Source organism: Chiloscyllium plagiosum, unplaced genomic scaffold (genome assembly GCF_037043375.1).
Source record: "Chiloscyllium plagiosum isolate Xiang-an unplaced genomic scaffold, Cpla_swu_hap1 HiC_scaffold_9, whole genome shotgun sequence".
Taxonomy (NCBI): Eukaryota; Metazoa; Chordata; class Chondrichthyes; order Orectolobiformes; family Hemiscylliidae; genus Chiloscyllium; species Chiloscyllium plagiosum.
Genome location: NW_028270147.1, coordinates 47,568,385 through 47,580,431, shown reverse-complemented (window position 1 = coordinate 47,580,431; position 12,047 = coordinate 47,568,385). Strand labels below are relative to the sequence as shown.

Below are 12,047 nucleotides of genomic sequence, written 5' to 3'. Positions count from 1 at the left end.
CAAGGCCATTAAGTGTGTAAGTTCTGCTCTGATTTGCCTTTCCAAATACAGCAACTCACATTCATCTAAACTAAACTCCACCTGCTACTCCTCGGCCCATCTGATCAAAATCCCGTTATACTCTGAGGTAACCTTCTTCGTTGTCCACTACACCTCCAATGTTGGTGTCATCTGTAAACTTACTAACTATACCTCCTATGTTCACATCCAAATCATTTATATACGTGACAAAAAGTAGTGGACCCAGCTTTGATCCTTGTGGCACTCCACTGGTCACAGGCCTCCAGTCTGAAAAGCAACCCTCTACCACCACCCTTTGTCTTCTACCTTCGAGCCAGTTCTGTATCCAAATGGCTTCTTGAGTACTGTTGAAGTATAATAATCTAGGCAAGTGAGGAGTTGTGCTTTATACTTTTGACTTGTGCCTTGTCAATGGTGGACAGGTTCTGGGAAATCAAGAGATGAATTACTGATGGCAAGATTTCTAGCCTTGGACCTGCTCTTGTATCCACAGTATTTATATGACTAGTTCCATTCAATTTCTGGTCAATGGTAATCTCTAGATATTGATAGTGTGGGGATTCAGCTCAGTAATATCAAGGCATGTCAAGGGAGGATGAATTAACTGACTATAGTACCATGGTACAGATTGCCATTCAAAATATGGATGTAAAGGGAAATGTATTAACAGTGGGGGATAGCAGAGTTAGGGGAAGATATTCCATTCTCTGCAGCTAAGGGAGTCCCAAATGCGATGGCACCAAGACTCAGGACATCTCTTCTGGGCTGGAAAGGAACTTGAAATAGCAGAGGAAGTATCCAGTTTTCATGGTCCATGAGGATACCAACAGAAGGAGCGGGAAAGAGATTCTGCTCAAGAACTACACATGGCTTGAAATTAAATGTAAAAGGAGAGTCACAGAAGTTGTAATTTCTAGATTACTGCATGAGCCATGTGCAAATTGGCACAGAGTAAACAGGTTTAAAGGGGTAATTATGTGGAAAAATGGGTTCTAATTCATGGGGTACTGGCACTAGGAACGGACAAAGACTGGGACAGGCCACGTTTGAACTACGTTGGTACCAGTGCTTCAGGAAATCACCTAAATCAGTTGCAGATTGTAAATTTAAATCAGTTGTTTAACTTAATTAGTTGAAGCGGGGGTTCAACTGAAAGGAAGCTTAAAAAATCAAAAAGAAATGAGAGAGTAGAAGGGCAGGGTAGTGAAGGGGAAAGTCATAATCCAAGTCTGACAGGAAGAGGCAAAAAAAAAAAAAGCAGAAACATGTGGCAGAAATTAGAACTAGAATAACAGCAGTAAAAAGTTAAAGCTTAAGTCTCATTACCCAAATACATGCAGCATTTGTAACAAGGAAGATGAATTAATAACAAGACTGGGAACTCAATATTCAAGGGGACACAATGTTCTGGAGAAACAAATAAAAAGAAAAGAGGGGCGGCACGGTGGCAAGCACTGCTGCCTCACAGCGCCAGAGACCCGGGTTCAATTCCCGACTCAGACGACTGACTGTGTTGAGTTTGCACATTCTCCCCGTGTCTGCGTGGGTTTCCTCCGGGTGCTCCGGTTTCCTCCCACAGTCCAAAGATGTGCAGGTCAGGTGAATTGGCCATGCTAAATTGCCCGTAGTGTTAGGTAAAGGGGTAAATGTAGGGAAATGGGTGGGTTGCGCTTCGGCGGGTCGGTGTGGACTTGTTGGGCCGAAGGGCCTGTTTCCACACTGTAAGTAATCTAATCTAAAAAAAAGGTGGTGTAAATTTGATAACATAAGATGGCATCAGTGCATGGCAAGTAGTGATATAAGTGAAATATAAATCAGTTTGGGTAGATATAAAGAAAATAAAGGAAAAATATAGTCATAAATTGGGAGCCAACTCCCACAGGCTTCCAACTAGGCTCCCGAAACAATGGATAAGCAAGCACAAAGGGCACTATAATTATCATGGGTGATTTTAATTTGCATATTAACTGGACCAATTAGATGAACAAAGCTAACATTAAAGACAAATTTGAAGAGTGCATCAAGGATTCGTTCTTCGAGAAGTACATTGCAGAATCTATCACGGAAAGGGCTGCTTTTCTTCTGTCTAGTGTATAAAGTAGGATTAATAAGAGATCTAGTAGTTAAGGGTCCTCAAGGTTAGTGGCCACAATGTGGTAGAATTGCAGTTTTAGAGAGTGCAATTTGTCTCAAATCAGTGTCCTCAATGCAAATAAGGACAATTATAGTAGAGTGAAGAAAGAATTTTCTAATGCCGGCTGGAAAAATAGATTAGTGGGGAAATGTTAGTCGATGAGCAGTGTTTAATATATGCTTAGTATAGCTGAGCAAAAATTTATTCCGGTGCAAGAGGACGACAAACCAGCCAAGGAGGATATCCAAATCATACACAAAGGCATAAAATGTGGCAAAAACTAGTGGTAGGCTGGAGGATTAGGGAATTTCATTTTTAGGAACGAGCAGTGAATGACTACAAAGCCAATAAAAAGGGAGAAAAGTATTCTCAAAGTAAATCAGTAAGAAATATAAACAGCAAGAGCTTCTACTGGTATATAAAAATACTACTTAAAAACACGTGCCACCTTTGGATAACCCAACTGGGAATTAATAATAGGGAACAGGGAAATGACATAATTCAAACCAACATTCAGCATTGACGTTCACAGCCCAACATCTGTCACTGGGAAATGCTAGAGTCCATAACGGAGGAAGAAATAGCTGACATTTAGAAAAGCTACACACAATCAGAGTCAATGTGATATTGTAAAAGGGAAATCATGTTATTTTAGGATTTAACAAGCAGAGTTGATAAAGGCAATCCAGTACATATAATGTATTTGGATTTCCAGAACACATTCAATAAGGTGCCACATAAAAGTTATTAAAGTTAGGATCTCATTGTATTGGGGGGAATGTATTTGCATGGATTGAGAATTGGATCGTACGCAGAAGTTTGTATCAGATTGTAAGCTCGCTGAGCTGGTAGATTTGTTCTCAGGCATTTCATCACCATGCTAGGTAACATCATATGTGAGCTTCCGATGAAGCACTGGTGTTCTGTCCCACTTGCTATTGATGTGTCTTGGTCTGTTATGGTGGATGATACCACTTCCGGTTCTTTTTTCTGAGAGTCATAGAGATATACAGCACGGAACGAAGGGTCTGTTTCCAACTCGCCCATGCCGACCAGATATCCCAACCCAATCTCGTCCCACCTGCCAGCACTTGGTCCATATCCCTCCAAACTCTTCCTATTCATTTACCCATCCAGATGCCTTTTAAATACCTTCTTCGCTGTCTACTACACCTCCAATTGGGTTGGCAAATAGGGTCCAAATCGATATGTTTGTTTATGGAGTTCCAATTTGAATGCCATGCCTCTAGGAATTTTCATGCATGTCTTTGTTTAGCCTGTCCCAGGATGGATGTATTGTCCCAGTTGAACTGGTGTCCCTCTTCGTCTGTGTGCATGTATACTAGTGATAGTTGGTGCTCTTTTGCAATTAACGGGTCTTTTTCAGGTTGGAGCAACTTAATTTGTGGAATGCAACATGCATCGGTCCTCAGGCCACAATTATTTACTACCTTTATAACTGACTTGGAGGACGGGACAGACTGTGATATATCTAAATTTGCTGATGATATGAAAATAGATGGGAGGGTATTTTGTGACAAGAACACTTAGGAATCTGCAAGGTGCTATAGATTGAGTTTGTGGTCAAAAGCTTGGGATATGGAGTTTCATGTAAGAAAATGCGAGGTCATGCAACTTTGGCACAGAAAATCAGAAGACTATTTAAATGTAAGAGACACCAGAACAGTCCAGCATAGAGAGATTCCAATGTTCTTGTGCATGAAATACAACGTTAGTATGCAGATGCATTATGAACTAAGAAGAAAAATGTAACTTTAATCTTTATTGTTATAGAGTTGGAATTTGAAAACAGGGAAATCTTGATCCAACTGTGTAACGTGTTGGTAAGACCACACCTGGAATACCAAGTATAATTTTGGTTCCCGCAGTTAAAAAAGGACAGAGTCATAGAGTTATACAGTATGGAAACAGACCCTTCAGTCCAATACGTCCATGGAGACCAGATATCCCAACCCAAACTAGTCCCACCTGCCAGCACCTGGCCCATAATCCCTCCAAACCCTTCCTGTTCATATACCCATTCAGATACCTTTTAAATGTTGCAATTGTACTAGCCTCCACCACTTCCTCTGGCAGCTCATTCCACACACGCACCACCCGCTGCGTGAAAAGCTGCCCCTCAGATTTCATTGACATCTTTTCCCCCCTCACCCTAAACCTATGCTCTCTAGTTCTAAACTCCCCCAACACAGGGAAAAGGCCTTGTCTATCTACCCTATGCATACCCCTCATGGTTTTATAAACCTCTGTAAGGTCACCCTCAGCCTCCAATACTCCAGGGGAAACAGCCCTCGCCTGTTCAGCCTCTCCCTATAGCTGAAATTTTCCAAACCTGGCAACATACTTGTAAATCTTTTCTGAACCCTTTCAAGTTTCACAAGAGGATTGTATGCAATATTCCAAAAGTGGCCTAACCAATGTCCTATACAGCTGCAACATGACATCCAACTCCTGTACTCAATACTTTGGCCAATAAAGGAAAGCATACCAAATGCCTTCTTCGCTATCCTATCTACCTGCGACTCCACTTTCAAGGAGCTATGAACCTGCATTTCAAGGTCTCTTTGTTCAGCAACACTCTCTAGGACCTTACCATTAAGTGTACAAGTCCTGCTAAAATTTGCTTTCCCAAAATGAAGCACCTCATATTTATCTAAATTTAACTCCATCTGCCACTCCTCAGCCCATTGGCCCATCTGATCAAGATCCCATTGTAATCCAAGGTAACACCTTTTTTGTTGTCCACTACACCTCCAATTTTGGCATCATCTGCAAACTTACGAACTATACCTCTTAAGCTCACATCCAAATCATTTATATAAATGATCAAAAGTAGCGGACCCAGCACTGAGCCTGGTCACAGGGCTCACTGGTCTGAAAAACAACCCTCCACTACCACCCTCTGTCTGCTACCTTTGGACCAGTTCTGTATCCAAATGGCTAGTTTTCCCTGTATTCCACAAGATCTAACCTTGCTAACCAGTCTCCCATGGGGAACCTTGCTGAACGCCTTACTGAAGTCTATATTGATCACGTCTACGCTCTGCCCTCATCAATCCCCTTTGTTCCTTCTTCAAAAAACTCAATCAAGTTTGTGAAATGTAATTTCCCACGCACAAAGCCATGTTGACTATCCCTAATCAGTCCTTGCATTTCCAAATACATGTTCACCCTGTCCCTCAGGATTCCTTCCAAGACCTTGCCCATCATCGACGTCAGGCTCACCGGTCCATAGTTCCCTGGCTTGTCCTTAACACCTTTCTTAAATAGTGGCACCACGTTAGCCAACCTGCAGTCTTCCGGCACCTCGCCTGTGACTATCGATAATACAAATATCTTAGCAAGAGGCCCAACAACCATTTCCCTAGCTTCCCCCAGAGTTCTGGGGTACTCCTGATCAGGTCCTGGGGATTTATCCACTTTTATCCATTTTCAAGACATTTAATACTTCCTCTTCTGTAAAATGGACATTTTTCAAGATGTCAGCAGCTATTTCCCTACACTCTGTATCTTCCATGTCCTTTTCTACAGTAAATACTGATGCAAAATACCCGTTTAGTATCTCCCCCATCTCCTGCGGCGCCACACAAAGGCCACCTTACTGATCTTTGAGGGGGCCCTATTCTCTCCCCAATTACCCTTTTGTCCTTAATGTATTTGTAAAATCCATTTGAATTCTACTGAACTCTATACTTGTCAAAGTTATCTCATGTCCCCTTTTCACCTTCCTGATTTCCCTTTTAAGTACTCCTGCTGCCTTTACACTCTAAGGATTCACTTGATCTGTCCTGTCTGCACCTGACATATGCTTCCTTTTGTCTTAACCAAACCCTCAATTTCCTTAGTCATCCTGCATTCTCTATACCTATCAGACTTTTCTTTCATCCTAACAGGAATATACTGTCTCTGCGCACTCATTATCTCATTTCTGAAGGCTTCCCATTTTCCAGCCATCCCATTACCTGTAAACATCTGCCCCCAATCAGCTTTTGAAAGTTCTTGCCTCATACCATCAAAATTGGCATTTCTCCAATTTAGAACGTATACTTTTATATCTGGTTTACCTTTTTCCATCACTATTTTAAAACTAATAGAATAATGGTTGCTGGTCCATACTAGCATTGGAGGCAGTACTAAAGAAATTTACCAGCTGATTCCTGTGACGAATAAGTTGAGTTATCAATGACAGCTAAACAACTGCTTAGCCAAAGCTGGAGATAATTTACCAGAGTTTAGAAAAACGAAACATACAAGATTTCTCCATTAGTAGGAGATCTTCTGTTCACAAACTCCAAACTCTCAGACCCTCAACTCTGAACAGCCAGATTACCTCTCTTTGCCAAGACTGATAAACAGGACTGCCCTGATAAACCTACAATTTCTTCACAACCCTACATTTTTTTCCTCCTCTTGCTCAGATTCTTTCTAACTCCATCTCTCCTGTTTCTTCAATAATTACCAGTTGCCTGGCCCTGTCTCATCCTCACCAGGGACATCCAAGATTTTACATCCACTATCAGTACAATTTAAAACTTTGAAGATCTTATTGAGAAAGATTGAGTCTGTATCCATTGTAGTTTAAAAGATTGAGGAATGATCTTAATTCAGTATGTAAATCCTGAGAGCACCTGAAAGGGTGGATGTTGAAAGGATGTTTCCCTTGCGGAATCGACCAAAGCTAAGGGACACAGTCTGAAAATAAGAAATCTCCCACTTAAGATACAGAGGGGGTAACTTTTCTTCTCTCAGAAGCTCATTAGTCTGTAAAGTCTCTTCCCTTGAGAGCCTTAGCAGGAGAGTCATTGGACATTTTTTAAGGTTGAGTTCGGTTGATTGACATGGGTTCAAAAGGGATAATGAGTAATTTAGAAATTACAGGCGACAAAATACCAATCATGATGTTATCAAATGGTGCCATCGGCTCAAGGGTCTACAAATGACCCATTCCTCTTCCAATTATGATTTCTTCTTCGAGTACAGTCTCAACCAGTTTCCATCCACCACCACTCTCCTATTCCTGGCTGTTGACATGCATACATTGAATAGCAATTTCTTGAACTTCGCTTCCTTCCTCCTGTCTTGTCAAGGTTACTCATATGGGATGTGTATCTTTTTTCATCGGACCCATGGGACATACCTATTTCCGTCATACTCCAGTTCCCAGCTGCATCTCTTTTACCAGTATATTGATTACTTTAAATCAGTGTTTTTTCTGATCTTGATCTTAACTGTAAAATGTCATCAACTTTGCTTTTAATTTCTATCCCAAGCTCATCAAATAATTCATTGAGTAAGGGTCACTGGACACAAAACATTAATTTTGACTTCTCTCCACAGATGCTGTCACACCTGCTGAGGTTTCCTAGCAATTTCTGTTTTTATATCACCTAATAATCATCCACCTCAGATTCTTCTTTTCCTCAACTTCTTCTCCATAGGTTACCAATTAAATTTCATTATAAACACACTCACGTCCAAAGCTACATCAACTATATTTCCCCACATAGTGCTTCCTCACATTTTTTTGTGATTTCTCTGATACTGAAACATTTATAGCAGTGCTTCAGATAGATCTTCCTTTCCCTCTGTGATGGTCCAAATGCTTTTGGGATAAAAAACATTAGATTTTGCGATGGGGTGATGATCCCTTTAAGAACTAGGTTCCTCTGGACTATGATTTCTGGCAATGTCTTGGGATTACAATAAATGATCACTTAACCAGACTTCCTGGAGGATAAACAATATTGAGATAAAATCAAAGTTATTTTTCTGACAGTGATTCTGGGTTCAAACCTGCAAGGAATTAGATAATGCTAGCTCAGAAAAGGAAAAACTGAGTTATGCCAGTATATAGGTATACCTCCGAGAGAAGAGGCACTGCTAGATCTAACCCTATGGAACAAACCCAGGCAAATGGTTGAAGTGTCAGTGGGTAAGCATTTTGAGGATAATGATCATAACTCTAAGTTTTTAAATTATTATGGAAAGGGATAGATAGTGCACAAGTGTAGTGTCTAAAGTGGGCCAATTTCAATATCTTCAGACAGGATCTGGCAAACACAGTGGGAAAAACTACTTGCAAGTAAGTCTACATTTGGAAAATGGGAGCCTTTTAAAAGTAGTACAGTGAGAATTCAGGGCCAGCGTGTTCTTTTAAGAGTGAAGGGCAAGTGCAGAGAATCCTGGATGTCAAAGGATGTTGAGCGTAAGAAAAAGGAAGCATGTTCGGTAGTGTTCATTAAAAACAGGGGAGGCACCTTCAGGAGTATGGTGTGTGTAGGGGGCTGCTTAAGAAAGAAATTATAAGGACAAAGGAGGGCCATGGAATACCTTTGGTAGATCGGATTAAGGAAAACCCCAAGGCATTTTGTAAGTATGCTAAGAGTAAGAGAATGATGAGGGAAAGAGTGGGGTCTATTAGAGACCAAAGGGACAATCAGTGTGTGGAGCCAGAGGACATGGATGAGGTCTTAAACAAATATTTCTCATCTGTGTTCAGAAGAGAAAGGCATTGACGGTAGAGATTTCAGTTGGTATTGTAAAGTCTGATAGCATGTTAAGATTAATAAGAAGGCATTATTAAATGTTTGAGTGAGCATAAAGGTGCACAAATCCCCAGGGCAGAATGAGATGTATCCCAGGTTGTAAGGGGGGTAAAGGAGGAGATTACTGGAGTCCTGGCAGAGATATTTAACATTTTGCTGGCCACAGGTGAAGTTTCAGATGCCTGGAGAATAAACTGTTATGGTTCCTTTGTTCAAGAAGGGGAGCAGAGATAGGCCAAGTAATTACAGACCAGTTAGTCTGATGTCAGTGATAGAGAAATTGTTGGAAAAAATTCTGAAGGACAGGTGTGAATAATACTTCGAAAGGCAGGGATTGATCGGAGATAGCATAGATTTATCACATGGAGATTGAGCTTTTTTTAAATAGGGGATTAAATATATTAATGAAGGTAGTGCAATTAATGTAGTTCACATGGACTTCAGTAAGGTCTTTGACAAGATCCCACATGGAAGGCTGGTTCAAAAGATAAAACCCTATGAGGTCCAAGACAACTTGACAAACTCCCCTTTCACTTAGTTAAAATCCAGTACATTTCTAGCTTTTCCCAGTTCTGATGAAAGGACATCAACCTGAAATCTGAACTATTTCTCTCTCACGGATGTGGCTACCAAGTGTTTTCAGAATTTTTTTAACGTTTAAATACAGGAATAGAAATACTTACTAAATCAGTATTTATAACAGAACAACGACAGAAAATGTCAAAAACATTATTTAAGTTGATGTTAAACAACATCTCAGTTTGGAAAATTTAAAACTCAAATTCAGCAAAATGTAACTTTACCAAGCAAAAATCTTTTCAAAATTTTATACTTCAATATCTGAAAAATTTGTACAAGAACTTCAAATACATGAAAAAGCATAAAGGTTACTTACCTCTGTAAAATGCCATTCTCTTGTGGAATTATTCCATTAATAGCCGCCTGCAAATAAATGCAAAACATAAAAACACTATCAGAACCATATCAATTCCAAAGAACAGAGTTGAAATGTTAACTATTTCTCTCTCCAAAAGTGCTGCAAGACTGCTCAGTTTTTCCAAATTAATTTCAGTCTCCCAGCACCTGCAAAATTTTGCCTTCATATCAAGGACATTTGATTAGGCTGAAGAAAAATCGAAGACGACCATTTTGGTGCCAAGAGTGACAACATAGTACAATTTCTGCTGTTGTTGCCATTTCTCCCAGGGTTAACTTTGGCAAAATGAGAGAGAGAGAGAGAGAGAGAGAGAGAGAGGGGACATAAGGGCATTGTCTCCTTCTGTCACCATCTTGTGATAGAATCCCAGAATCACAGCAATTTAGGGGCACAGATGTTTTAACCAGATTGCAAGCGTAAATAGATTCTTGAAATTTACAGTGCAGCTGATCATCCAGTTCCTTGTGCATCTGAAATCAAGTGGCCAATTTGTGGATGTAGGTTTGCTCGCTGAGCTGCAAGGTTCATTTTCAAGCAAGCAAACCCACATCCAGAACCTCAACCTGAGCTACAAATCTTCTCAAAACTTGTGAATTTATTTCATTTTTCTGCCCTTTTCATTTTCTTATTCAAAATTAACCACTCTACTTCTGAAAGTTGCTAACAATTCACTCATCACTGCTTCTAGCACATTCCATGCACTAAGAATCTATACATAAAACAATTACTTTAAGCTTTCCTTACAATGTTTGGGTTACCACTTCATTGATTAGTGGAAATTAGTTTCCCATCAATTTTTTTGTGATATTAAACAAGTTCACAAAATTTATTTTAACCTTCACTATTCTTTCAAAAGTCTAATTCTACAAGTCTCTCTGTATAGAGTTTCCAAATTCTACGATATATCATCTTTGTAAATTTCAGGAATGAGCTGAACATGATACAGCGGATACAGACATCCTTCTTCAACTTTCCAAAAGTGAGCACAATACTGTCACAACGGCTTAACCAAAGCTTTTTCCAGCATGTTAGTATGACCTCTTTGTTTCTTGTAGGGAGTATTTTTCCCTGTATCTAAACCATCTCCTGTTTGAACAATTTCCACTGTTTACCTATTAATTTGTTAGTTCCCTTTTTATTTCACCGAAATTAGCTTCAGTACAACAGTACATGTGCACCCCTGCTGCTTTTACCAACATAAAGCCAAAACGTGGAATACGCCATTGTCCAATTAACAACTTTCTTTCACATGATCCAAGTTCTGCTTCAAGGAGTCTGTATATACACAGACACATATCACAATATATATTCAAATCAACTTAAATATACACATAAGTACCATAACAAGAATATAATTTTCTTGGTAAACCATTATTTGCATCAATTGTGACTTTTATGTGTTTTATTTTCTTCCCATCCTTTAATGGGTTATATTTGATATTCCTCAGACCAAGGTTTTACCACAGAATACATACCACAAATTTGCACTGGATAAAAACATCTCCCAAGAGTCATAAAGCATGGAAACAGACCCTTCGGCCCAACTCAGATGAAAATCCAACAGAGCAAATCACAAGATCTGTATATAAAATTAAGTTAATTTATCAATTACTCAAAAAACATTTCCATTGCACTGACTGAAAATCCTCAACTCCAGATAGCTTTTCAAAACCCTAACTTTGTCAGACACAACCAAATGCTTACATTTCTACGTCACTCTTATTTAGGAAGGTAGACCAAAGCCCAAAAGTACAGAGGATGTTCAACATACTAAATCAACAAAATAGCATGTGAGCACCACAAATAAATTACAAAGCACAAAACATGCTCTCCGCTTTGCAATGTTTCTCTCTTCTGTGGTTCTTGCAATTCATCCCATCTTTGTGGTTCGTATAGTTGCTCACTAAATGTTTGGTGATAGCAGTACACACATGCACACTCTTTCTTCCTCGCTACTGGTATCAGTGGCATCTGGTCTATCTGTCTGCACATCCTCACTTTTAACATGGCTTGCTTGTAAATGGTTCGCTCACAGATTACATGTCTCCCTGCATTAGCTCTTTCTGAGATCCTCAATGGAAGTCGTGGACTATACTTCAAAATAAGTCATAGGTTGTGTAGCCTCAGCATGTGAGAAACATCATCAAATGCAGGATTGCTTTGTGTGACTTGCAATCCTTCTCTGCGTAGCGTGATGCACAAATGCAGCCACTCTCACTGCTCAGTCATTTCCTCCTTGGATTCTCTGCAAACATTGCAGCCATGTAGCTACTTTTCTTGTCTCATTCTAACTGTACACTATATCTCACTTCCTCACATTCGTCAGTCTTCATCTGACTGTGTGCATGTTGCTACCAAGTATCCTGCATCATAGTGAAGCAGTTTGAAA

At 39.8% G+C, this 12,047-nt stretch overlaps 1 protein-coding gene across 1 annotated transcript in view; it reads right to left on the bottom strand.

Moving 5' to 3' along the window:
- faf1 (Fas (TNFRSF6) associated factor 1) overlaps positions 1-12,047 on the bottom strand; it is a 414,762-nt gene that overhangs the window by 382,471 nt on the left and 20,244 nt on the right. The window contains exon 3 of the mRNA XM_043699221.2: positions 9,617-9,663. Within this exon, the coding sequence (XP_043555156.1) occupies positions 9,617-9,663 (47 nt within the window). The remainder of the gene's footprint in view (positions 1-9,616; positions 9,664-12,047) is intronic.